This window comes from Canis lupus, chromosome 16 (assembly GCF_003254725.2).
Source record: "Canis lupus dingo isolate Sandy chromosome 16, ASM325472v2, whole genome shotgun sequence".
Taxonomy (NCBI): domain Eukaryota; kingdom Metazoa; phylum Chordata; class Mammalia; order Carnivora; family Canidae; genus Canis; species Canis lupus.
In genome coordinates, this window is record NC_064258.1 from 34,912,930 (window position 1) to 34,940,786 (window position 27,857).

The 27,857-nt window shown below is 41.8% G+C and overlaps 2 protein-coding genes across 34 annotated transcripts in view; one reads left to right on the forward strand and one right to left on the reverse strand.

Annotated features, from left to right (window-relative positions):
• RBPMS (RNA binding protein, mRNA processing factor) overlaps positions 1-27,857 on the reverse strand; it is a 172,820-nt gene that overhangs the window by 134,189 nt on the left and 10,774 nt on the right. For 3 of the 31 annotated variants that reach the window (XM_049094673.1, XM_049094688.1, XM_049094682.1), the window contains exon 1: positions 24,908-25,589. The exons of the other annotated variants lie outside the window; for them this stretch is intronic. In XM_049094673.1, coding sequence (XP_048950630.1) covers positions 24,908-24,931 — 24 coding nt within the window. In that variant the 5' untranslated portion in view covers positions 24,932-25,589. Of the gene's footprint in view, positions 1-24,907; positions 25,590-27,857 lie in introns of those variants that run through there. 31 annotated transcript variants of the gene reach the window in all.
• LOC125752615 (uncharacterized) overlaps positions 1-27,857 on the forward strand; it is a 132,496-nt gene that overhangs the window by 8,993 nt on the left and 95,646 nt on the right. The window contains exons 2-5 of one of the 3 annotated variants that reach the window (XR_007402570.1): positions 1,299-1,387; positions 4,672-4,768; positions 15,768-15,886; positions 19,334-24,368. Coding sequence is in view for 1 of the 3 variants with exons in the window: in XM_049094689.1 (XP_048950646.1) it covers positions 1,299-1,387; positions 4,672-4,768 (186 nt within the window). In the remaining 2 variants the exon portion in view is untranslated. Of the gene's footprint in view, positions 1-1,298; positions 1,388-4,671; positions 4,769-15,767; positions 15,887-19,333; positions 24,369-27,857 lie in introns of those variants that run through there. The other 2 variants (XR_007402569.1, XM_049094689.1) reach the window with 2 other exon arrangements.

The following is a 27,857-nucleotide window of genomic DNA, read 5'->3' on the forward strand; positions in this document are numbered from 1 at the left end:
CAAAAAAGTGATATTTGGGAAGTCTATTTAAAAAATAGTTTTAGGGACGCCTGGGTAGCTCAGTGGTTTAAGCGTCTGCCTTCCAGCTCAGGGTGTGATCCTGAAGTCCTGGGATTGAATCCTGCATCAGACTCCCTGCATGGAGCCTGCTTCTCTCTCTGCCTAGGTCTCTGCCTCTGTGTGTCTCATGAATAAATAAAATCTTAAAAAAAAAAGTTTTAACTCTTACTTGATGCAACAGAACTGTATGATCAGTAGTAAGTATACTGACAAGCACCATTACTGAAAGAGAGAAGAGAGATAAGTTAACGGGAGCAGGCCTTGGTTAATTTAAAACCACTTTTAAGGGCAGCCCCGGTGTCCCAGCGGTTTAGCGCTGCCTTCGGCCTGGGGCGTGATCCTGGAGACTCCAGGATGGAGTCCCGCGTTGGGCTCCCCGCATGGAGCCTGCTTCTCCCTCTGCCTCTCTGTGTCTCTCATTAATAAATAAAGTCTTTTAAAAATAAATAAAACCACTTTTAATTTATATATATGTATATGTAAAAAAAAAAAGTCACAGCCATGAATAATTACTTACCTACTGCATTTCAATTATCTGCTCTACTTTTCACTGCTCACTTAAAGAGTCTTGTTTTGTCTTATTCTCAAGCACATATTAAAGGATTGTTGCTCGGACCACCCCACCCTAGTCAATTAATAAGAGAGCTACTCAAACTCGAGCATGAGTCTCTCAATATAGCTTTTAAACACCAGTAATTTAAAAAAAATGCTGTCACTCTAACATTTCTGTTCTTTGATGTATTTTGTAATGTACTTTGGGGGAATGGATCAAGAATTAACTCATGGGATCCCTGGGTGGCTCAGTGGTTTAGTGCCTGCCTTTGGCCCAGGGTGTGATCCTGGATACCCAGGATTGAGTCCCACATCAGGGTCCCCTTAGGGGGCCTGCTTCTCCCTCTGCCTGTGTCTCTGCCTCTATCTCTCTGTGTCTCTCTCATGAATAAATAAAATCTTTTAAAAAAAATTAACTCATTAAAAGATTGGTTTTATTTCTAAGAGCTGAGAAGTGTAAGGACGCCTGGGTGGCTCAGTGGTTGAGAGTCTGCCTTTGGCTCAGGACGTGATCTAGGGGTCTTGGGATCACGTCCTGAGCCTGCTTCTCCCTCTTCCTATGTCTCTGCCTCTCTGTGTCTCTTATGAAGAAATGAAGTCTTAAAAAAAAAAAAAAAAAAAAGCTGAAAAGTGTGCCCCAAAAGTACATTTCAGGGATACACATAACGAAGCTTTTTTGCTTTCAGTTCTCAAACGTCTTGATTCCACAAGAGAGCAGAGAACCATGATGTGCAACTTGTTCCTCCTTCTACAGAGATACTATAGGCATATAGCGGTAAGTAAGATTCTCTCCCACGTCATCAACAGCGACAAAGGGACATGGGCAATTTCACGTTTTTTAAATTTGTCGAGTTTACACACAGGGTCCCTATATAGTTACAACCTAAAGTACTATTTTAGAAATCAAAGTGGCAAGGGCATTTAATTTATAAATTACTACTTAAAGGCACCCTTTCTCTTCCACTTTAAAAAAATAATGTAGAAAGGGGCATCTGGTTGGTGCAAGTCGGCTAAGCATCGGACTCTTGATTTCTGCTCAGGCAGTGATCTCAGGGTCCTGGGATTGAGCCCTGTGTTGGGCTCTGTGCTCAGCAAGCCTGGTGGAGATTCTCTTCCTCTCCAACTCCTCCTCACTTGCGCTAAAATAAAGGTCTTTAAAATAAAAAATAATTTAAAAAGCACAAATTGACCTTGACCTACATCTTGAAAAAGGAGACAACAGCAAATGTATGCCATTTTTAAAAAACATGGAAACCTGGAGAGAATAGTATAATTCACTGGGCTGCTAAGCTTAAAAACTTTGTAGACACCAATAAGCCAAAACCTGAAAGGCGATGACTGCAAGAAGTTGATAAATGGGATCTTGCTGACTTGAGGACCCAATTGCTTAAGGATGTACAGAGATCTACTATAACTGGTTAAACTTTGATTACAAAATGAGATTATAGGCTGTTTCTGTATTTCACTACAAAAACTGGGGGACATATATCAGTCATTAGATGGTATGTTTAAGGCTTCCAACACTGTTATTAGCTTAATTGTTTTGTTTTTTTTTAAAGCGGGGGCGGGGGGGGGGGGACTAAATACCCTTCCAGGAGGGCTGGATTTCACTGCTTTTAATTTAGGCAAAATTTCGTTTTAAAAGCACAAAGGAGATACTGCCCAGGGAATCCAAGAAGGCTTTCTAGAAGCCAACCATGTGCTTGAAGCCAGTTAGGCACTCCTGCACAGAAAGCAGGTGCAAAGGCACCCTGGTATGTGCCCCCCACCGCCCCGGTCCACATCCAGGACACAATGTGATATGGCAACTCACTCCATCGTTTCTGGACCTCATTTGTAACAGAAGAGGCTGGATGAGACGAATTCCTTCCAGTTCTAACACAGGATTCATTACATTCATGACTTCAAGCAGGATGCCTCTATCCTGCCTACAAAATAAAACACCCTGAATGGAAGAACTCCTTGAATGACCTTTTTCTTATCACCTTTGACTTGTCTTGAAAGCAGCAGCAAATGCATTTGATGGTTTCTTACAGAACTGAGTTAGCTGTCGGGCAACACACATGGTGGTGACCCCCTACTCTTCCCAAAGCTTGCTGCGGTGCTCCAAAAGGGATTTGAAAAATACAAGGTTTTTGAACACATTTAAATGGATTTAAATAGTACAAAATAACATACTTATTTCCTTTAAAAAAAAAAAGTTCTATTCCCACAGTACCCACTTCTAAATGGCTTAAGGCCCTCAAATAGATGACAGTTAACATTAATACAGAGATGAATAATAGGCTGCAGGGAAGTATACTACACTAAGCCTCTTGGGGGGGGGGGGAGCTTACAAATGTTAGATTCATTTATCTGATCTATGCTGGGATTTAAACTTGGAAAACACAGAATCTACTAAACTTCTGTAAGTCTAGTGTTAAAACCTCCAATTTTGCTGGATTATTAAGAGTTTTTCCATTCACTCAATACTACTTAACATTATGATTAAATATCACAACGATTAGCACTTGAATATTTTGCTGTATGCCAAGCATGACATACATTGACTCTACCCTCTACCCCTCCCTCCCCAAGTCTCCAGCTGAGGAAGCGGAGGCACAAAAAGACCAAGTAACTTCATCACAAAGTCAGGAAGTTGGGGTCTGAATCGTGGCATCCTAACCCCATGGCCCACCTGTTTAAATGCTGGATGCCAAACCTATCTAGCACCTGACAATCCTGGGTGATCAAAGACGATTAAGACAAGCACTTGGTTTACACATGGTGGAGTCTGCCAAACATATAAAAAATAATTACAACATGATATGTGTGCTTTAACCCAGGCCTTTAAAAATTGCTGTGGCAACGGCTAGGGCGGCGTGGGCCAGGGAGACTGCCAGGGGAGTTCAGAAAGGCTTGCATTGAGCTGGGTACTGAAAGATGAGCAGGCATTCCTGGGGTGCAGGAAGAATGGAAAGGCATTCTGGGTGAAGACAGCATGTGCCAAGGTACATAAAGGTGAGTGAGCTTAGGGAATCCAGTGTGGCAGGAGGGGAGGGAAGGCAGGGCAGGAACGGGGAGCTTTTACAGGTTAGCTAACTGGACCCCCTTCAGCACTGGCTCCTATCTGGCTTATTATGGTGGCTAGAAAGCAGGATCCACTTGCCAGCTGTCTCCTACAAGGACAGTATCTGATAGGGTTTGATGGTTTTTCCTTTTCTTCTGAGATTCGCTTCCCCCAAAGTCAGGAAGACTTTAAAAGACAAATTGTCCTGGGGCGCAAGCAAGAATGTGAGTGTAATAAACTAACCAGTTAGCCAAATTTTAGAGCCAGGCTATCCAGGCAGAAGAGAGCACAGAGAAGAAAGGGTAGTTAATCGGACTCCATGATGAACTGCCATAGGCTCTACAGTCTAGGTTTGTGGCCCTTAAGGGGTTATGAACACAATACTGTGAGAGTGAGCATGTGTGTGTTTTCTAGGGAGAATACCTGTACGTTTCACCAGATTCTCAAAAGGATCAGTGGGCCGAAAAAACAATCACTGCTTTCAAGCAGGCTTAAAGCCAGACCTCCATGTAGCTTATAATACCTGCGCAACCCTTAAGACACTACAAAAACAAACAAAAAACACTCCATTGCAAGCAAAATGAGAAAGCCTTCCTTCCCTCTTGGGCCTTACTCAAACACATTTTAGTTTCAGACTGTTCAAAAGGCCTTTAATATCCAAGATCCTTATTGTTTCCCTAACATTGTTCAGGTCACATTATGCAAGCCCACCACTAATTCAGAACCCCAGTTGTTCAGGATTTACCAATAGGTTTAAAAACCCTCCACTATCTAATTTTCCTAAGGAAAACCTTCCCTATAAATGGTAAAAACAGTGAAGAAATGCCAGGAGCTGGATCCCCAGGCCAGGTACTTAATTAACTTCTCAACTAATATTTAAAAGAAACCTTAAAAATAAACCACCCTTGGTGAAACCCATTTTAATTTTCTACCACCAGATTAAAAGGATGACTGCCCCCTGAGGGGTAATCATCACCCTGGAGTCTGAACACAAGAAATCTTATTTACAGGTTGGCAATTTGGTCTCCTGGTGGAACACAAACAGCAAATCCAACATCTGTCATCATCATCATCACATGACATCACACGTCACCAGCATTTCAACAGGTAATTCTTCTGTTGTCAGAAATCACTATTGCTGTTCAACTCCCTGGCCGCCATGTGTAAAGCAGTGCTCAGGTCAAGGCAATATAGGCAACGTTATCATGAAAGAGGAGCCTTTGTGTACTTGGCATGGTAGGCAGCAAGGAGCAGAGTTGTGGGGAGCACCACCAGTGCTGGTATCAATAGCAGCCCAGGTTCAAATGCCTACCTTATCAGGAAGCTGTGTGAGCTCAGGCAAGTTACTTAGCCTCTCTGCGACTTCTTCAGGTATAAAAAGATCATAACTATGCCTCATTATAGGACTGTTAGGGTAATCTTAGTAACAACGTTTGTAAAATGAACAAACATTCCAGAACAGTGTCTGGAAAAACCTAGTTCATATTTGACAAATACACTACATCTTACCAAAATTCCTTGGTTAAGGGAATTCACTATTTCAACAAAACAGAGAAAGAAAAGTCATGTTCTTTAAACAGGCAAATATCCAGAGTTAATTTAATGTTCAATGTGAAATAAGACACCAGAAATAATCACCACAGGGCAAAAATACTTTAACTGGCAATAGAACGAAAAATACTGTAAATTTGGGAAAAATTAAAGAGACATTTACGGATTCTCCTACCACACATTCATCACTGTGCTGGATGTTAGTGATAAAGAAATTAAAGTCATTCTACATATATATATGTTTATACCATAGGAGCAGAGAATACTGACAGTTAAGACTCATCTAATATATTGGGGAATGTAGTAGCCTTAACTTTGAAGGAGGACAGAAATTTCTAAAGTAATAATGGACTAAAGCATTACTATTTCATAATCGGCTGATGCTACTGTTCTGTGTCTTCTCTGGGAAAATAATGCAGGAAGGTCAAAAATTCTGTCAGCAGAACAGTCATGGTTCCAAGGACAGAGGGTGCAATAATGCAATCATTATTATAAAATAAATTGCTGCTCATTTTACCATACCTTAAGGTTTACTGAAGAGTAAAAATAAGAGCTTCCTTTCTAGATCAAATTCTGTGCCAGACACTGTGCCACATGTTTTGTATACATTACCTTATGATCCCATGAAGTAGGATTTTTTTTTTTTTAAGATTTGAGAAAGAGATACCAACAGAGATAGAACTTGAGCAGGAAGGAGAGGGAGAAATAGGCTCCCCGCTGAGCAGGGGGCCTGAGGCAGGGCTCTATCCCAGGACCCTGAGATCATGACCTGACATGAGCCGAAGGCAGATGCTTAATGGACTGAGCCACCCAGGCATCCCACATCTTATTTTAAAAATAAAGAAACTTAAAGTTTAGAGAAGTTAAAAGGCACCAGCCAGCAAGCATCACTCTGAATCTATCGATGAATCCCACATAATCATGTACCTTAAGTAATGGATTTATAATTTGATGTCCAATGTCATAAAATCCAGGCTTATTGACTGATTTCTCAGTAATCTGTCCTCATCCACTTTTAAATGATAACTGTGCACACGCGGATCAGGATAAACCCTAGTGGGGCACGCTAATTATTGCCACAATCTGAGTACAACCCTACATTGTAGATCTTGAAATTCCCAATTTACACAGGAAGAACGGACCTCAGAGAAAATAAGTAGCTTGCCCAAGATAATACAGCTCAAAGGAGAGCCAGAATAGGAAACTCGCATTCAAAACCTACACTGGCGGACTCCCAAGCTCAAAGCACCGTGAAGCAATGGAAAGAAAGCTCATCTCAATTTCCTGAATGCAGATCCAATGGACAATCTTCACCATCAGGCAGGTCTTCTCAACTGACCCACATAACTTTGTTCCTGAAAATCCAAACCTAAGATAACTCTCTTTCTGGGAAGTCCCTCACTCCTCGACCAGTTGAACATCACAGATTCTGTGGTCCCACTGGGCACCAGTGGGCCTAAGAAGCAGAAATGAAGAACTAAAAGAAAGAAAAAAGGAAGAACGAGTGCAGAGAAGCAATGGAAGAAATGGCCCTTCCTCCAACAGTGGGTTTTCCCCTCAGCCCCTTGAAGCCTGGCTTACCCACACCGGAGAACCCCTCCTAGGCTTCCCCCAGCAGACCAGTCCTCACCAGTCCCCTCACGGGTCACCAGGCAACCAAAGGCGACATACACAAAGAGTAGAGAGGTGCCAAGCGCTGCCCTGCAGGTCTTCAAACTGAAGCAGGACTGGTGACCTATAAATATCCACAAGGTGACGGAACACATGAACAGATAAGGGACTCACTTATCTGTGAGGTTTGAGAGTTCGGATCTGCAGGCACAGTGAGAATCGAGAGAGCCCTGGTAAAGGCCCAGGGACCAGAATGGCTGGGAAGCCAGACGGCAGAGCTCTGGACAACTCAGCCCCCAGAATAAAAAGGCAGCAAGAGAGACTGAACAGTTTTGTTTTAAAGATTTTTATTTATTTATTTATTCATGAGAGACAGAGAGAGAGGCAGAGACACAGGCAGAAGGAGAAGCAGGCTCCATGCAGGAGCCCGATGAGGGACTCGACCCTGGGCCTCCAGGATCATGCCCTGGGCCGAAGGTGGTGCTAAACCGCTGAGCCACACAGGCTGTCCCTGAACAGCTCTTAACGGCTCCAGAGGTCTAGGGCAAGGAAGGAATCATAATATATATTTCAACTGGTCTAGGGCATGGAATCATAATATACATCTCAACTGCCTGCAGGCCTTCTAGCCAGGCCCTGGTTCTCAACCCTACTCTGGCTAGTTGACATAAACAGGTAAGTCACCTCTACAGAATGAGCTGCGAATTAAAAAAGGGCTCACCACAGCAAATAGGATTCCCTGCTGTACTGAATTCACCCAGCACAAGTAGTAGGCAAACAAATATTGGAAATGTAACTGTTTCAGCAAAACATAACCAGAGAATGCCATTGAGAACCAGTGATCTAGGGGTACCTGGATGGCTCAGTCGGTTGAGTGTCTGCATTTGGCTGGGGTCATGATCCTGGGATCCAGAAGTGGCGTCCTGCATGGGGTTCCCTGATCAGCGGGGAGTCTGCTTCTCCTTCTCCCTCTGCCCCCTCATTCTATCTCAAAATCTTTAAAAACAAAAACTTGTGACCTTTCAAAGCATTTCTTTTTAAAGGTACATTTTTTTTAAGTTCTTCCTACAGCTTCCTGGGTGTGTGTTTACATAAAGTGAAGACAATGAGCCCAAGTGGAAGGATTTCCAAAAATCTACCCTCAGGTGTAAATTTGTTCAGAAACATACAGGGGTTTCTTTTGTACAGGAAGTTCCTCCAAAAGGAAGTGCCAAGGAGCACTCACACTTTAGCAAAGCCTAGATTTGTGTATAATACAACAGTAGATAATCTTACACATCCCAGCCCAAATGCTACTGCTTCTAAGAATTTTTCTTCCATCTCCAACCCAGGGAGAGCTCTTTATTTTTATCTGTTATAGCAATTAGTCTCTTCTAACTTTGTGTTTCATGCTCTACCACCTGGTCCATGAGTTGTCCAGGGCAGACTACACATAGTGGGTACCCAAAAATTTCCTCAAAAAATCATCAATGTGATGTTGTGCTTTCAAATATAATACCAAACAGTATTATACCAATAGGGCATTTGTATTTCAAGGAATCCTTAATGACTAACACATATGCACACACAGAAACACAATGGAGGATTCATGAAAACATCACCTGAAAGGAGAAGCTAAATAATGCCTACAACTTAAGAAACTTACTTTAATAAACGATTGCCACAGATGTGCCTGCCCAGAACTAAAGTTAAATTAGCCTGGGAGCTGCTGTCTGGTGATAACTTTCTTACTGCCAGGAAGTTGGGGAGTATGTGATTAAACATGTTTCCGCCCTTAGCTCCACCCTAGATGGTATCAGTTCACTAACTGAAGGTTCTGCAGCTGACCAGCTCATACCACACTCAAAAAAAAAAAAAAAAAAAAAAATCTAAAGAACAAACTGTGCCAAATTCTCACAATTAAAACTCTACATCCCCTCCCATGTGTATACTTTATACTCATCTTCACAACATAAATTTAAAACCTAGAAGGAAAATAAGTTAAAACTAGGTTCATGACTTCAAACACAAATATTTTAAACTTTTAAATCACTAAAATATTAACTAGCCTGACCATCGGTTTTAAGTTTCTAACACATTCCTACCTTACTGTCCCCTAGATAAGCCTCAGGACTCTCTTCACCTTCCACCCCTGAACTATTTGGCTACATTCACAGAGAAAAATGACAAGAGTATGAAACACACAAGCGGTTGACAGGTTTGCAGGAGCATTTTCCTTTCCTAACCTTTATTCAAGCCTTAGTCAAAGTCCCTAGGTTGTTTCCTTGAGTGCATAATTTTCCCAAAATACACTAGCTTTTTAGTTGACAAAACGAGAAATCCCCAAATGTTTTTTTGCTAAAAGTTAGACTCACAATCAGTTCAGAAACCGAGAAATACTTCTATACTTCATGAAAGCTCTATGACCTCAAACCAGTCATTTCACACCTTTCGGGCCTACAGTCTCCTCAATTAGTGATTTGTCTCTTTCAACTACAACATCATACATTTTTTTCAACATTATGTTTAAAATTGCACTATCTTAAAACATTTTTAACCTTTCTAGTTGGGCTTTGATAGCTGGTGAAGAGTCCTCCTTCATAGTTCTTTTTCAAACTTTTCTTGGCTTCATGTACATTAAGTCCAGCTGAACTTCAGAACTAGTTTATAAACTTTTTAATATTTTACAAATTTTATTGGAATTATACTTAATTTGTTAATTAATTTAGAAGAAATGGACTTTATAAATACCCATCCAAGAACATAATTTATTTACTCAGGTCTTTTACATCTTTTCAGTATTCTTCAGATAGTTCTTGTAAATTTGTTTTTACTGCAGCCAAGAATACTATGTTTTTCATTATGTTTTCTAACTGATTATGCTAGTAACGCTGTCTCCTGTGCTGCTTTTTCTTTTTTTTTTTTTTTTTTTTTTTTAAAGGCACTGATTTTGTTTATCTTGTCTGCCCACCTTACCGAAATTTGTCATCAGTTCTAATTTGTGTTTGCAATTGATAATCTTGGATTTTTAAGCACACAGTCCCACTGACAGCAACAATGACAATTTGGGTCTCTCCTTAAAAGATAAGCAAAAGGGATGCCTGGGTGGCACAGCGGTTGAGTGGCTGCCTTCAGCCCAGGGCATGATCCTGGAGTCCCAGGATCGAGTCCCACGTCGGGCTCCCCTCATGGAGCCTGCTTCTTTCTCTGCCTCTTTGTGTCTCTCATGAATAAATAAATCTTTAAAAAAAAAAGATAAGCAAAAAACCAGGGAAGTATTTCCAAAAATACACATATTAGACAATGTTTACAAAAAAAACTGCCTAGGAATCAATAGATACCTCTAATAGAAAAATAAGGAATTATTTGAATAAACCAAATAGTTTAAAAAACAAAAAACTGGTGAACATATTAAAATGGTAACCTCATTAATAAAAATACAAGTTAATGAAATAAATATATTCTTTCAGCCAACAATTGCCAAGTAAGCTATATAATAATATCTAATGTTGGAAAGCATATGGCAAAATGAACACTCCAGATGGGGTTATAAATTGTTAAGTCTTTTTACATGGCAACTCAGCATTACCAAAAAATTAAGTGCACATACTTTCATCCAGAAATTTTGCTTCTAGGAATCTTTACATTATACTCAAGTTCTAGAGTCAAAAGGGTAAATTATACAATACTTAACGGTTAGAAAAAAAATCTTTAATGATCCCATAAACTGTTCAAGTACATGTAGTTCATTTATTCAAATATGCATAATATACATATAAATTATATTTACTGATGTGCATATATCCTGAATACATGGACAAAATTTTAAAAAAATTTTTTAAGAGCAAGAAAATCAAGCAGGCTCCATGCCCAGGGCTGAGTCTGAGACAGGACCCAAAATCATGATCCTGAGATCACGACCTGAGCTTAAATCAAGAATTGGATGCTTAACCGACTGAGCCATCCAGGCGCCCCTAAAATTTTACAGTTTTAAATACGTTAAGAGTATATGGTTTGACAAATCAAATGCATAAAATGCAACTCTACAACTTTATTAGAAATACCAGCACACCTGTTTCTATACACAAAGAATCTCTCAATATCATTAACAGCAAAAATACTGAAAACAATTCAAAATGTCAGGAAATAAAAATTATAGTACATCCCTACAATGTAATACTATATAGTACTACACAGCTTTTTAAAAGATTGAGCTACTGCTATATATTCTGACATGGAAGATTTATGATTTATTGTCAAGTTAAAATAGAAGGAATATATCATGTATTGCATATATCTAAGCACATATTAAACCATTAACTCTGATTACACTTCTGGAATGGAAGACTGAGAATATTACATTATTTGTAGCAAGGTATATTTTTAGACCTTAAAAATTATGAGTCCTTATTACTTTGTAATTTTTTTAACAGAAAAATGGGGAGCCATGGTATTTATGGTTCCTTGCAACTGCTTTCTAAGTTTATGAGAAACAGGTGCTCTGAGGAGTTTCCATGTTGATCTCAGCTACTGATAATCAGTTATCTGGGAGTGTGTAGTGAAGATTCACTATGCTGGCCACAGAGAGCAAAAAAAGTAAAAACAGAGATGGCATCCAACAATTCCAAACATTCTGATAAATGCTTAAATACCCAGTCAACATGATCTGCTTTGTTTTGTGTCTCTATGAAAGTAAACTATCTGAACATTTTAACAGCCTTTTCAAGGATCACAAACACAAAAGATTTTATTGTATTCTTAGAAAAGGTAAAAAGATCTATGTGTTTCTTTGAAGAACAAGCTTCCCCCACTGAAGGAACAATAAATGGAAAACATCAAGAGGGCAGAATGAGGATAAAAGAGTGGATCTGGAAGACTGGAGAGGAACATCATTCTATTTCCTAGGGATTAACATTTATACAAACACTGACTACAGTAATGGAGGGCCTTTTCCACCCTTTATCATTTTGTTTAGTTTAGCTGGACAATGATGCAAAACAAACCCAAAACGAAGCAGGGTACATGGCTACTATCTATGCAACTCTTCCAACTCATAAGTCACCAGGTTATCCAGATACCACTCTATGTCCTGGCTCACAGGGATTTCCCAACTCTGAAAATCCCACATTGCAATGTAACAGGACTTGAAACCTTACAAAAAGGACTCATTGTGTCACTTTAATATTTAGCCCTATACAGTCACTTTAAGCATAAAACTAACACAAAGCCAACCTGAAAACCCTAGAAGCACTTAATTTAGATGAAGAGATCAAATGTTCTTTCCCTCCGTGCAATGTGCTTCCCACATGGTTCAATTAAGGAGCCACCCTTCAGAGTCCAGCAGAGAGGCAAGCTGAAATACTGCAGGACTTACAGGCCAAACATCAAGCAAGGTACGGTGTACATGTGCATCATCATCTAACACACCAAGGGGTTAACAACTGCATGGTCCTGGCCCAGGTTCTCCTAAAGACAAAGCCATTACATCCTCCCAGGTACACCTACTCCTACTCCCAGGTCTGTCGTCCTCCCTCCCCATCTTCTTGAAGTGGGTTCCCAGAACTTAGCTTCAGACATAGTAAGTAATAAAGCTTAGAGAAGTGAACCAAGCTCAGAATGACAAAAGCAGAGTCTCCAGGAACAAGTACTGTAGATGAGGCTATCTGGTAAGGGGGCCAGTGAAAGGTTTTAAGCAGAGGGACAGAGCACATTTCCATTTTTTCAAAGGTTACCCTGGCTGACCTGAAGAGCAAGGACTATGGGGAGGGACAGGCAGCCCAGCAGGATGAACAGCTTCATTGAGAACCTGAATAGGAGGGTAAGGGAGACAGACGGAAAAGTGCACCTGGGTGGCTCAGTGGTTGAGCATCTGCCTTCGGCTCAGGTCATGATCCCAGAGTCCTGGGATCGAGTCCCGCATCAGGCTCTCCTGCCTGCTTCTCCCTCTGTCTAGTCTCTGCCTCTCTTGTGAATTAAAAAAAAGTCAACGGATTTGAGGGAGGCAGAGTTGTTTTTGGTGAGGAACTAGTTAGGGAGGGAGCTGGAAGAGGTGGACACCTGGGTGAAGGGGGACAGATGTGGAACGCAGGAGGTTTGGAGGTGAGCATAAGGACATCAGTTACTGAACATGTTGAGTTTATTAAGGTGGATGGAAGACATCCAATTGGAAGTGGTGTGGACACTTGAATATTTGCATTTGAAGCTCAAGGCAGAACTCTGGGACAAAAGATATCTTCCATGGATATGCAGGATATGACAAAATGAAGCCACAGGACAGAGGTTCTAAGGTATACTTTGATTGGAAAGGACCAAATCAACAAAAAAAAAAGATGAAAAAGTGAATAAAGAGAAGGGGTTGGAGAGGAGGAGAAAAATCCGTAGTAACACAGAAGCCAAGTGAAGAAAATGTCAAGGACAGAAAAATCCAGAAGTAAAACTGGTCAGAAATGGGGGTAACAAGCAATTTTTCTTTCTTATATTTTACTATATTTTCTTAGGGTCTTTGATAGACATGTATTTATTACTCAAAGAAAAAAAAACTTTAAGTAGGCCCCAAGTGTAGAGTGGAGCCCAATGTGGGGCCTGAACTCATGACCCTGAGATGGACACCCAAGCAGAGATCAACAGTCAGACTCTTAAACCAACTGAGCCACCCAAGGTACCCCTCACAGAAAAGTTTTTAAAAGAAAAACTATACAAAACATCTGCTATACTATCTTATACGTTTAGGAGCTATAATCTATGATCCACAGGACATGTGTTTTGAGTTCCTCTACTGGGTCTGGTGATCTATTTGCTCCAGCTTTGTGACTAGTGACATACATTTATTTGCTCAGCTTCCTGGCTAAGGCCTGGAATCCCAGCAACGTAGAGCTGGCTGGCCTACAGAAGAGTGGTTCAGTGACCTTGGGTTCATTAGCATACTGTTCTAATCAAATGAGCTAACCAGCAACAGACCCTACCTACTTTGTCCCACTTTCTACAACTACTAAAGCCAAACCAAAGTTCCCCAGTTCTGTACCATTTCCCATCAACAAGAGATTGCCTCTAAACATTCATGTAGGGGTGCCTGGGTGGCTCGGTCTGTTGAGCATTTGCCTTCTGCTCTGGTCAGGATCTCAGGGTCCTGAGATCATGTCCTACACCAGGCTCCTTGCTCAGCGGGGAGCCTGCTTCTAAGTCTCCCGGTGCCCCTACTCCTGCTTGTGCTCTCTTGCTGTCAAATGAACCAATAAACTCTTTAAGGGAAAAAAAAAAAAAAAAAAAACATTCACACAAATATAGAAGGTCCAAGGCTCACCAAAAGTATTTTTTTATTGCCTCTAAAGACGACTTATGTGACTTACAAGGTACTTGCCCCAGCAAACAAAAGTGTATCATTAATGAAAATGAGGGTAGCCCACAGAGCCAGCATTGATAGTAACCAATGACCCACTGTTCTGATTACACAAAAAAGGAAGTATGACCAAGATACTTCTAAGTAAGAAATAATAGTCTACTCCTCTCTCTTGACCCACACCACCATCCTGGCCTATTTTACAGCACTTACCTTCTCAGCCTACCCCAAGAAGGGTGCTGTTAAGATCTCTCATTCTGTCCGCTTTTTAAATTCACACAAACTACAGGAGTAATTTACTTGACACATCTGGGAGCCAGAAAGAGAGGACAGCTCTTCTTCCAGGGAGAGAAATAGTGATTAACTAGAACAATATAGTTTTGGATCTTAAAATATAGTTTAAGATTTTATGAGACAGGGCAGCCCCGGTGGCGCAGCGGTTTAATGCCGCCTGCAGCCCAGGGCGTGATCCTGGAGACCCTGGATTGAGTCCCATGTCAGGCTCTCTGCATGGAGCCTGCTTCTTTCTCCCTCTGCCTGTGTCTCTGCCTCTGTGTGTGTGTCTCTATGAATAAATAAATAAAATTAAAAAAAATTTTTTATGAGAGAAAAAAAGAAAGAGAAAGCGCGCACAAGCAGGGAGGGGAAGAGGGAGAAAGAATCTGAAGCAGACTCTGCAGGGAACCACGAAGTCACGACCTGAGCCCTGAGCCTGATCCTGAAACCAAGAGTCAGATGTTCAACTGCACCACCTCAGGTGTCCCCCTGCAGCTTCCTTCAAGAAAGGAATGGGCTCCAGGCTCAGCTGCCACACTGCTCGAAGTTAGGGTACTGAACAAAAGCAACTCCTAGGTCCCTTTCAGCTCAACAACCTAAGATAGCATAAATATCTGTGTCATTTCCCTGACAACCAGGAGAAGGAAAACTCTTTAAAACTGGATTTTGAACACGTAAATTTCCATGTTTACATGGTACGGTCTGAAAAGAAACGTCTGGTTCATGAAAGGAAGCGGAAACTTTTGTAGTCCTCTCTATATTGAATATTTATGCATTTTCATTTTTTTTTAAATGGAGCACAATTTGAATGTTGCACCTGCCTTTTTAATTAAGTAAACTCTATCCCCAATGTGGAGCTTGAACTCCCCACCCTGACATCAAGAGTCCCAGGCTCCACCGACAAAGCCAACCAGGCACCCCTGCCATTTCTTTTTTTAAATACAGCCTTTCAAAAAAGAATGCATCTACTTCAATAATTCTTCAGATAAGTAGCTTACCTTCCCAGACAATTTAAGAATTTTGGATTATTTTGTTCAAGGGGATTTTTACTATACTTGGTTTTCAGAGGGAAAGAATCACAGAGATGCGGTGGCTAAAAATAGATGCTATAAAGTGGAGGGAAAAGTACTTGTGAGAGCCGGATCAGCAATTAGCAAAAAGTGGTATCGCCAGTATTAAAATAGGAAATCTGAGCCCATTCCTGGAGCAAGGTCCTGAGCTGCCACAGCCATCGAGCCTCACAGGCTGGCCCAGCTCCCCAACACAAGTCCCTGGGCCCAGTGGACAGCCTTATAAGGCAACCATGCTCGGAGAGAAGATAACAACAACACTGAGTACTTAACATTTCCACAGGCCTCTACAAATATTAACCCGTTAGTTCTCATGGCATTCTGAGAGAACTCGGCTACTATCCTTTCCAAGAGACTGGAGAAGATGGATACCTGACGGACTACAGTATCACGCCAAAATGGGTAAGGAGGGCAGCCCCGGTGGCTCAGCGGTTTAGTGCCGCCTTCAGCCCAGGGTGTGATCCTGGAGACCCGGGATCGAGTCCCACATCAGGCTCCCTGCACGGAGCCTGCGTCTCCCTCTGCCTGTGTCTCTGCTTCTCTCTCTCCTGTGTATTCTCATGTATAAATACATAAAATTTAAAAAAATGGGTAAGGAAGCAGCAGCTCTCCTTGGGTGCTTGGTTCAGCGCCAGACAAGCCTCAAATTGTGTCAGGAACCCAGTAAACGCTTTCCTACTAAGGAACAGGAAGGAGGAGGAGGAGGATTTTTCAACTTTGACAGCAAGGAACAGGCTCCACCCGCCTCCCTCCTCCATTTCCCACAGGGTCTCCATAAGATTCCAATGCTCGGAATGATTAAGACTCCTACGTGAACAGTCTAGGCAAAAGCAGCAAGATACAGGCAAGGGTGTGAAGACATGGCTTGTGTGATAGGAGATCTGCTCTCCCTGCGGTGGTTTTCATTTTCTAAGGGGACACTTAATAAGTGAAGACATCACTTCACTTTTATGAGTAAATTTGGCAACCATAATTACAGGGCCTGTAAGAAATCAGGTAGCCATCTATACAGCTTGGACAGGATTAAGGGGTCTTGTTTTTTTTGTTTGTTTGTTTTTCTTAAAGATCTTACTAATTCATAAGAGACACACAGAGACATAGGCAGAGGGAGAAGAAGGGTCCCTGCAGGGAGCCCAATGTGGGACCTCAATCCCAGGACCCTGAGATCATGACCTAAGCCAAAGGCAGATGCTCAACCATTTTAATTTTTAATTAAGAAAATTTCAATGTAATAGTTATCAAATAAGTTTCCTGAGAATTTACACTGTAGGACATCTGATGGCCAGGTGCGGGAAATACACAATAGCAGTTAACTTTGTGTGTATAATTTTTAAATCACCTAGAATGTAAGCTCCACTAGAATCTAAAGTCTCCACAAGACCAAGGCTCTTAGCTTTGTTCACAGATTATCCCCCATACCTACTATGTATGCAGCACAAAGTCAGTGCTCCATATGTATTTGAATGGTCTTTAAAAACAGAAAAAAAAAAAGCGAGCTCAAGGTCCAAATAAACATGTATACACGAAAGGACGGAAAAACATATACTAGGTAGTACATTCAAGTAGCCAAGTCAGAGACTGACATAATAGTCCTATGGAGGGAAAGCTCTATAAGCAACTAGAAAGGCCCAGAAGGGGAAAAAAAAAAAAGAAAAAAAAAAAAGTAAATGCAAGGAATGAATGGAAGAAAGCACTCTGCAAAAAAAAAAAAAAAAAAAAAAAAATCAAAGGTTTGGAGGTGGAATGCCTTTATAGGAACAGGGCATCCAAACAGTATTAGCAACTTAATATTCAACTGATGAATAAACCAACAAAATGTGGCCTATAGCCACAAAAGGGAAACACTACAGCGATCAAAAGGAACAAAGTACTAAGAGTGCCCAGTTGGCTCAGTCAGTAGAATATGCAAACTCTTGGTCTCAGGATCTTCAGTTCAAGCCCCATGCTGGGCGTGGAGCCTACTTAAGAACAAATGAACACTAGACTAGCTGCTGGATTGCAGGCTGAGGAGATAACAGGAAGATGGTAGAGGAGTTTGGAAATATGGGAAAGGGCCTGGGAGGGGCTTTGAATGTCAGCCAAAGAAATCTGGATCATGGGGCACCTGGGTGCCAGTCAGTTAAGTGTTGGGACTCTTGTTTAGGCTCAGGTGGTGATCAGAAGGCTCCACGCTCAGCACAGCCTGAGATTCTCTCTCCCTCTGCCCCACCCCATCCCTGCTCATGAGCACTCTCTAAAATAAACCTTAAAAAAAAAAAAAAAAAAAAAGAAATCTGAATCTTACCCACTAACAACAACAAACCGTGGCCAGTGCTCGCCTGTCTTCAGAGCACTTTCACATACATCAGACACCTTTGATCAAGGAATCTGCAAATGTTTTCAGGTGCTAGCTGATTTGTGAGAGTAACACCTCTGGAGAGTTATCTGCTCTGAGTATTGAAAGGACTAGAGGGGAGAGAAAGGCAGCAGAGATTGGTGGAGTAATTCAGAGTCCAGACGGGGGGATGGAAAAAGAAAAGAACAGATGATGACGTGAAGTCCAAGGCAACCCAGAATTTCTGAAACTAGCATGCTATGTATAACTGGGTGACTCACCTCCTTGAAAAGAAGTTGCCACATTACTGATCCCCAAGGACCTGGGCAAGTCCCATATCTCAAATTCCTCTGTCAAAGCAGAATCCCAAGAGGCACTAGGCCCAAGAGACCTCTTGATCTCCTTGGAATATCCTTCTCTGAAGGATACTCCTCCAGACCAGCATAGAGGTTAGCATAAGAGGACAGATTTTGAACTGCCCAGGTTCAAATCCAGGCTTTGGTATTTATTAGTGACCTAGACCAAGTGACTCACCTGTCTGAGCCTCAGGTCCTCACCTGCACAGCAGGAATAATGCTGGTTGGTACTAAAGGACTTAACATACAAGAAGGGATGTAAATGATGCCTAGAACCAAGTCAACAAGGTCCCCTTGTTACTCATCAATTACAGTTCTCACATCAGCTATGCTTCTTTATAGCGCTTGGCAATTTGTGAGCTTATATTTACTTGTCCTTTTATTTGTACAATACACACTTCCACACTACACTGAAAAGTTCCAGGAAGGTCAAGGACCAAGTCTGTCTGCTGCCCATTGTGTCACCAGGGCTTAATACAGCAGGCAGGCAGTATTACCGGAATGACTCTCACCTAGGAAATATAGGTTTGGTTTCTAAAGCCAAGAGCCACTGTGACTGATAAACAGCCGTTCCATCCTGAATAGTCAGAATGGAGAAGCAAAGAAACAAATGTAGTCATGGAGTAAATAGCTTCATCAAGAAGCAAAAGGGGAGAAAACAAGGAGGAAAATATTTTTCCAGTATGCTGATGAACATTCTATGTGGCCTTGCAAGCCTAGTTTAAAAAAGAAAAAAAAAAAAAAAACAAAAGGCAGTTTAGCATATGGACATTGGGTTCATGCAGGTCATATATCTATCATCTGTGGAACATGCCTGGTTGGGGAAACCAATGACAACTGACAAAAAAGTCTTTAAAATATCCCTCTCTTGGTCATTCATTTACTTATTTATTCATTAAAAATTAACAGCCAGTTAGGCTTCTCCTTGCCACAGAAGGACACCCACATTTACTCCCAACTTCCAAACCTTTATGATGGGGACACTCCTACCCCAGTGCCCATTTCTACATATTTCAATCTTACAAGCTCATTAAGCCTCATTATCTTTCTTCCACAATGCTTATTTTCCACTTATCCACACTGATCTCTTTGAATTTCTAGGCCCTGTCTATATAACACAACTTGTCAATTCACCTAGGAACTCAGTATTATTTTCCCATTGTTTTCTGCGTTGACTAGGTCTTTCCAAGTAGGAAAGGAAGCAAGCAGGAAAAGTGCTTCTTGGTAACCACCTCTACATCCCTAACCGAACAGCCAACAAAACACTGGGTTCAAGGCCTGTCTTCAGCCAGGACTAATGACTGTATCCCAGGGGGAGCTGAACCTCTTCACCACTAAACAATGTTCCCCTCACAGACTCCTTCACCAGCTGTCAACTGAAATCAAGGACTCCAGGGAAAGAAGGCACGTTTTTATTTGCAGAAGAGCTTCTAGCCCCTTTGAGAAAGGCACGACGTGCATATAAATTCAGTATTTCATGACCTCCATGGGAATTTACCCTGAAAGACTGTTAGATTAAAGCTAAATGAGATGCAAATTCCATTCATATGTAAGAGTCAGGGTGAGTCAAGACTGAGGTTTCCATTACATCTGCTCGTTTCCTCGAGTCACACTCTAAGAACATGTGTGTAGGCTTTGTGGAGGGTGTGTGCTCTGCAGGAATGTTAACAATTAAGGAGGCCTTGTGGGCTGGGGTTGCCCGCCGATACAGGGAGACCTGAGCTTTCCTTTTCAGATAGTTTGGCTCTTGCTACGCTGTGGGCACCCACCGTGAACACAGCCCCTGTGGGGAAGAGGAGGTACCCTGATGGTCTGTCACTTAGACAAAGCAATACTTGTGCCAGCTCTGACACTGGCACTCCAGGCCCTCCTCAACTCAGAAGAAAACATTTCTACTAGTAGATATACTACACAGTCCACACCTAATAAAAGGCATTGTTTTAACTTTATAAAAGCCCCTTCCATGGATGTAATTCATTAGCTGTCCTCCAAAACTGATGTCAAACTGAGCAGTGTGGCCAAGAAGATCTCTCTTCTCAAGTGCAAGCCCATGACATGACCCGAAAAGCAGAGCTAGGATATACAGGTTCTGAAGCACAGGTTTCCACAACGTAACATCTCTAAACTCGAGATACATCTTACAACTGCTTTTAATTGGCAGGGTTATTGGCTCACCTGAATACCGCTGGAACCGAGTCACTGAAACTATGTGCATGCACACAGAATACCTCAAGTATGGGTCTCCATTCCCAGTCATTAGGTTTATAGCCAACAGTGTGTGTATATATCCATATCATATATCAAGGACCTATTACACGAAGATCACAAAATCACTTTTCATCGTGTTCAACTGAACTTGCGAAAGACACCTCCTAAAATTATTTTAGGGCCAACAGCAGTACAAGAAACAACTGGGAGAGGTCTTGAAATGGGGTGGGGTTTTTTTTTTTGTCATTCCAGTCAATATGTAACGTCCAAGTGTTGTACAGATCGGACTGGAATATTAATTATGAATCACCGAACCCAAATGTGGCAAACTTTACAGTAGAGGAGCAACCTTTGAAAACATTTTAAAAATGGCAGTGGCAGAGGATGCAGGAAAAAGGGGCCTGCTGATAGTCTTGGTGGGAGTAGAAGTTAGCACAATGTTGCTGAGATTTGGCAATAAACATCAAATGTCTTAAAAAGAATGCATGCCCTTTGACCCAGAAATTCCAGTTCTAAGTGTTCAAGCTTAGGAAATCACTAAGGGTGTACACAACAGATTTAGCGAGGAGGATGTACAGCACTGTTTATATGCAGCTTTGGAAACAGAAGGGATGGGTAAAATATACCAAGGCACATCCCTCATGGCATAGTATGAAGAATTAAAAACGAGACAGCACAAATGTATCCACTGGCATGCAAAGATGTTCATGACATAATGCTGAGTTTCAAAAAAAAAATTTGAATGTAAACACTTGTATAGTATGATCTCATTTTTGTTAAAATAGAAGGGAGTGTGCTTGTACACAGAAAGGGAATTAAGATCCACTGCACTGGTTGCAGAGAAAGGAATTGCAGAATCATGGGTGTGTGTGTGTGTGTGTGTGTGTGTGTGTGTGTGTGTTTTATTTACCTATATTTCTATATTTGGGGGGGAGGGGGAAGAGAGGAAGAGATAACAGAGGTGAATTTATTCTCCAATAAGAAAAAGTGAAGAGAAACTTGAGACACAATGTGATCCAATTATGTGAACAAACTGGCTTAGGAAAACTTGGAAAGGAATCTCAATCCTAAAAAAGATAACTAAAAATCAAAGAAGTTAAAAATCCAATGGATTTATTACTATTATTTTAATCTCTAAAAATAGGAGAAATACATTACCACTCTTCCTTTGAGGAATGTTGGGAGAGAGGACCGATAGAATTAAGTGCATAATGGGACTTAAGATATGCAGAAATATCCCAGGAGGAAAGCTCTGCCACACGCTGACGCTTTGCTCCAACGTGGCCCAGCGCTGAAAGGAGTGGATACCTCTGGCATCCAATATAGCAACCAAAAATCACAATATCCCAGAGCTCCCACAAAGGCAAGCCACCTCAGGACTTCTCAATGAACAATAGGCTTCCTCCATCTCATCCCTTGTAGGAAAAATTTCATCCGAAAAATAATCCATTAGAAACGGGGGCAGCAGTATGCCTGGATGGCTCAGCGGTTGAGCCTCTGCCTTCAGCTCAGGGAGTGATCCCATGACGCGGGATCAAGTCCAGCATCGGGCTCCTTGCAGGGAGCCTGCTTCTCCCTCTGCCTAGGTCTCTGCCTCTCTCTCTCTAATAAATAAAATCTTAAAAAAAAAAAAAAAGAAACAAGAAATGGGGAGGGGGGGAGGTATTTATGACAGGGTTTCCAAGGAAAAGGGCTGCAACTTCAGTTTGGAAAAGATAGTGCATATTAGTTTTGTAGAGAGCTTTCAGAGAGTACTGGAATGAGTAAGAGAACCAGGGCACACTACCAGATTTCTATACCTGGGGCTCCTGGGCTGAACAGCACCCAAGTTTTACTTGGGCTGCCTTTACTAGTGAATAAAGAAAAACCACACTTTTTTGTTGACTTCAGGATAAGCTCCCACCAACAGGATTCCTCTGCATAATCATGCCCCTTGATTTACAACAACAGAAACAAGAGCAATTTTCATGTTGATTAAAGGCCTGTGAGGCTTACGGAATGAAGAAGGACAGTTTAATAGTTAAAACTTCTCCAATGTAAATTTGCCAAAAAAATCAGAAACTCACGATATTCCAAAGCCCCATAAGCAGTTTTGAGGCTTCACCGCCTCCCACCTCCAACTTTTGTTTTTAAGATACAGAGTCCGCAGGCTGGGCGCACTATGACCAAATGGCAACAGATGCTGGTCTTGCAAAGGGCAGGACACTTCCCTTTGATCATCCAGCATCATGGAGAGAATGAACAAACATTCCTGATCAGGGCACTTTCACTTGACTTCAAGGTTTACCAGGAGCTGCACGTGAAGAATTAGAGAAAAAAGCCGCTCCTCCACCCAGGCAAAAAAAAAAAAAAAAAAAAAAAAATTCAGATCCACGCCATTCCCGAATCCATCCAAACTATACAAACCAACCTAGGTGAGGTATACCAGGTTGGGAATGTTCCGTCTTCGTCACCATGCTTGGAAGGCTGATGGTGCAGAAACCGTTCTCAAGGCAAAGCATTCCAGCCCCATGCATTGCTTAGTTATAAGCAGCTTAAAGGCCGAGGGTAGATTATCACTGGTATTTTTATCTTTGTAAAAATAAAAGTGATGTTACTATAGATAATAACTGGAAAACAGAGGATACTTTAAAAATGAAAAACATACCAATGTATATAAGCCTCCAAAAGAATCTAAGTCAGTACATATTTCCACATGTGTAAATTAATAACACTACAACAGTAACCTTTCTCCAAAGTTTACGTATTAAGAAAATGAGAAACCCTACCAACACATCAGACGCTGGAATTCTCGATGAGAATCATTTTTCCCTGTAAGCCCTGGAATATACAATGATCAGGCCTCTTTTTAAACAGTATGGCCCCTAGTTTCATACTTAAAGATAGTCTTCCAACACATTTAATACATGAACAAAGTCCTTTCACACCGGGATCTGAGCAGCAACTTCAATCTTCTATTAAGTCTCTGGTGCCTTTCTCTCCCTCTAGCACACCAGTGTCCACCAAACACATCAGCAGGCCTTTCTAAAAATATAGTTACAACATAAAGCCTAAAAATAGTGACGCAACAATGTTCTTTGGAAAGATGTTTGTAGTTTTCAAGTGTTCTGAAAACTAAGTAAACCACAAAATCATTTTCAACAAAATGTGTGTTTCTAATTATTAGTGGGAAGATTTATATTCCTGAAAAAAAAAAAAAAATCATGTTCCTGGAAGAGAAGAAGTTCATTGCAGCAAGTCAGCAAGAATTCGGAAAGGCAAAATAATTCTGATAAGACATAACTACTTTGCTAGCAATATAAATTCAGCATCCTGCTGTACAAATGGTGAGAATAATAAGCAGTCACTTTAAAGTGCAGGAACATTCCAGAGCAGGGGCAGGGCCCGACATTTCTTCATATGGGCCCGCTATCTAACACAGCAATGATTACAAATCCCCTGTTAGTCAAGAGGCAGAAGTCACTAGCTATTCTTGGATCGCCCGTTTAGACTTAGAAGAATGAAAACCGTTAACACAGAAATTCAAACCTTTGATTCGTTTTTAAATCCATGTTTACTTACAGAGACCTAGATCATACAATATAGGTTTCTCCCCCTTTCCTCAGTTGTCTCTGTTTTGCTAGGGATGGGTTTTTCAAGAAGTCCAGATTAAAGATGAAGGTCACAGAGCGTGTAGTTCTGCTTGACTTGGTTCCTTCTTGCCCCCTGGGGGTACGAAGCCAGGCTATCCCAAAGGATAGGCCATACTTTTAAACCACTTTGGCACTCCCAGTGGGTTCCACCTGGTGCCTGGAACACTTGGGAGGGCAAGCAAGAAAGGTATTTTCTTTCTACCCACCCCCCATTAGGATGGCTAAACAGAGATTAATTTTGTAGCTCAGGTTTTCTGCATAACCCCTTCTCAAAACACAAAGACTCAGGATGGGCCTTAAAGAGTCCTTTTGTTTAGAGAGGGTCATTTCCTGCCGTTAGCTCACACCCAGAAACTCCCACCCATTCTCAAGGAGAAGCATTGATTTTTAGTTTAAAAAAAAAAAAAAAAAAAAAAAAGACAAAGCAAAACAAAATTTCAGGCTTAAAACCATCCCCCCCACCCCCCCCATGGAACTTGGCTGGCGTGCCACCACGGCAGCATCCTATACCGCATCCTATACCGCGATTCAGAAACGGAAAAATGAGGCAGAAACACGGGAGTGGAGTTAGGATTCTTTCCATGCACAGCAGGCATGGTCCGTCCAATCCCCACAATTTAGTTAAAGAAACCAAGCAGCTTAAATGGCATGTCCTAGGTCCCCTGGCAAAGAAATAGAGAGTATCGATGATTTGGTCAGGAACTGACAGATCAGAGGGCATATATTCCACTGTCTATAAGCCATTGCCTCAAAGACTCACGGACAATGGAGAATGGTTAAGAAGTTCACTTAAGGTCAAGTACTAGGACATAAATGCCATAAATGGGGATAAATCCAATGGCCTGCATTTTCACGAGTGCATTAGGTCGCTCAGTTAACAAGCAGTCTGATGACCAAAGTAATGACGACTTACATTCTTTTCTTCCCGAAATGTCATCTCCCCTGCTTTACGATGAATAAAAGCCGTTGGGAGTCTGTGAGGCGTACATGGAGGTAGAAACTGGGGCTGTAAGTTGCCTGCTCCATAAGGCTCACAGAGCCCGATTTAGGTACTCCCTCACAGCAGTCCGTACAGGTGCCATAAAGGCTGGATTCATCCAGCTAACTCTGGCCTTATCCAGAGTTATGCCATTTGTAGGCAAAAGGAGCAAAGCACGTTGAGCTGGGGGCTAGACTAAATCAAAAGGAGAGTGCTAAGCCTATCTCCAAATCAATTCCACCTGGGTTATTAACATTAACCCTTAGCAACCCAACCGTACGGACACATCTGCAGAACAGGAATCCAATTTATCTTGCCCTACTTTTACTAAGCACGCCAAGCCAGGGCCACACTCCTGGTTCTATGAAATTCTGTGCTAAGTTTTCATCCTAACTGGACAAAAGCAAGGATTCCTCTACACGTGCAAACTACTACGTACCCCTCCCCTCCCCCCGGGCAAAGGACCTAAACACCATCTAAAATGTCTGGCTTAGAAACTAACACTGTATGTTAATTAGCTGGAGTTAAACACTAAAAGCCAAAAAGATAAATAAAATTTCTGGCCTAACAAAGCATGTGATGATTTTACTTTCTGATGTAATTAAGGGGAGATAGGCATCCAGAAATGATCACCTCGAAGGCAGCAAGAATTGAAATGAAATCTAAGACTGCTGGAAAAGGTTTAAGACAATGTGGTATATTGCACAGGCCCCAAATTTGACAGGTTGGTTCATATTCCACTCATTTAACAAATTTATTGGGCAGTTCCAGGCATTGTTCTAGGCATTGACAGTTTCAGCCTTAAGACAGAGGTCCCGGCTGCCATGGAGTAACATTCCAAGAGGATAAGTACCATTAAGTTATGTCAGTGAGTAAGATCTATCTGGAAAATAAAGGAGGGGTGGGCCAGTGTTTGGGAATGTGGGCTTCTTTAAACCTGGAGATCAAAGATCTGAGTAATATCTGAGCCGAGATCTGAATGAGTGACGTCTGAATGAGTGACGAGGATGAGGCTGCCATGTAAATACCTGGGTGTAGGATTTTTTTTCAGGCAGACCCAATAGCACACACAAAGGCCCTGGGGCAGGAACAAGTTTGGCAAGTAGGAGATACCTAATTAAGGCCCAAGCAGCTGAAGCATAATGAATGAGGTTGTGATTCCTGGTAGATGAGGTCAGAAACCAGCTGGGCCCTGATCACATGAACCTCGTGCACCACTGGAAAAATTTTAAGCTCTTACCCACCAGCAGTAAAACTTCAGACAAATTACTTAATGTCTCAGAGGCTCCGTTTTCCGGTACCTAAACCATGGGATGATAACACCTCATCTGATTTGTTAAAGTGCAACATTTAAAGACAGAGTAGAAATTGTTCAGTAAACGCTTAAGGAATGTGCGCACAAACACACACACACACACAAAAAAAATCCTTAAAAGTTTTCTACAAGTTTGATTACATTTGGATATGCACCTGATCTTCAACTCTCCAATTTTCTTACATGCAAGATGGAAAGGGAAATTTCTGCAACCAAAATGGTCTCAGCATTCACTAGCTCTAACAGTTCCTTATGGCGAAAGAGCTAGGAGACCCTTAAAAAAATGAGGAACTGGCTTAGAGTGGAATCAGCAAAGGCGGAATCAGAAAACAGGGACGGGGCCTGGTAGCAGCCAGCTGGACTCCAGAGGTCTCCCTCTGCTGATAAACAAGGCTCTAAAGAGAAGCGATTACCAGTGTCTTCAATCTCCAGTCACCCAGCATCCCTGGGCAGGTATAGGATGGAAGTGTGTGTGCATGAGAGACCCTGACCCAGCCCCCAAACACATCCTGTTGGCTTCGAGGGATACTGTATTTAAAAACAGATGCCTCTTTGGAAACTCACACATTTTTAAGTCCTGTAAATCACACATGCTGGGTAAAGTAATTACACTCGTATAGCACTTCCCCTCAGAGCACAAAGGAAATTCTGGTACTTCTGTAATAAGGTAGCACTTTCTGTGCTGTGCCTTCTCTCAGGAGGGCACAACTGCCCATCCTATACACAGGCATTAGAGAAATTCTAACAGAATCCTGGGGATTCAAAGAAAAGCAGCTTGTTTTTTTTTTTTTTTTTAATATTTATTTACTCATTAGAGAGAGGCAGAGACATAGGCAGAGGGAGAAGCAGGCTCCATGCAGGGAGCCTGATGTAGGACTTGATCCCAAGACTCCAGGATCACGTCCTGAGCCAAAGGCAGATGCTAAACCGCTGAGCCACCCAGGTGTCCCTTGTTTTTTAATCTCTAGGATTTCTCTTAGGATAATGTTGGCCACCTACCAGGGTATCTACCTGGTGACATTAAGAATTCAGAAAGAGCAGAGGAACATCATTTTTAAAAATCAGGGGGGACACCTGGGTGGCTCAGTGGTTGAGAGGCTGCCTTTGGCTCAGGTCCTGATCCTGGGGTCCTGGGATCAGTCCCCCATCTAGCTCCCTGCAGGGAGCCTGCTTCTCCCTCTGCCTACGTGTCTGCCTGTATCTCTCATGAATAAATAAACTTAAAAAAAAATTGACTCAGGAGAAATACACAGGAGTTGAAAGTAGAAACAGGTCTCTAACTTACTTGCATGGGTTGGTGAGATGCACCTCAATTCTCAGACTCCCAGATTTCTTTTTTTTTTTTTATTGGTGTTCAATTTACTAACATACAGAATAACGCCCAGTGCCCGTCACCCATTCACTTCCACCCCCCGCCCTCCTCCCCTTCTACCACCCCTAGTTCGTTTCCCAGAGTTAGCAGTCTTTACGTTCTGTCTCCCTTTCTGATATTTCCCACACATTTCTTCCAGATTTCTCATAGTCTTTGCAAAAATCCTGGGGGCCCACAGGATTGAGGCTAGGCGGCTT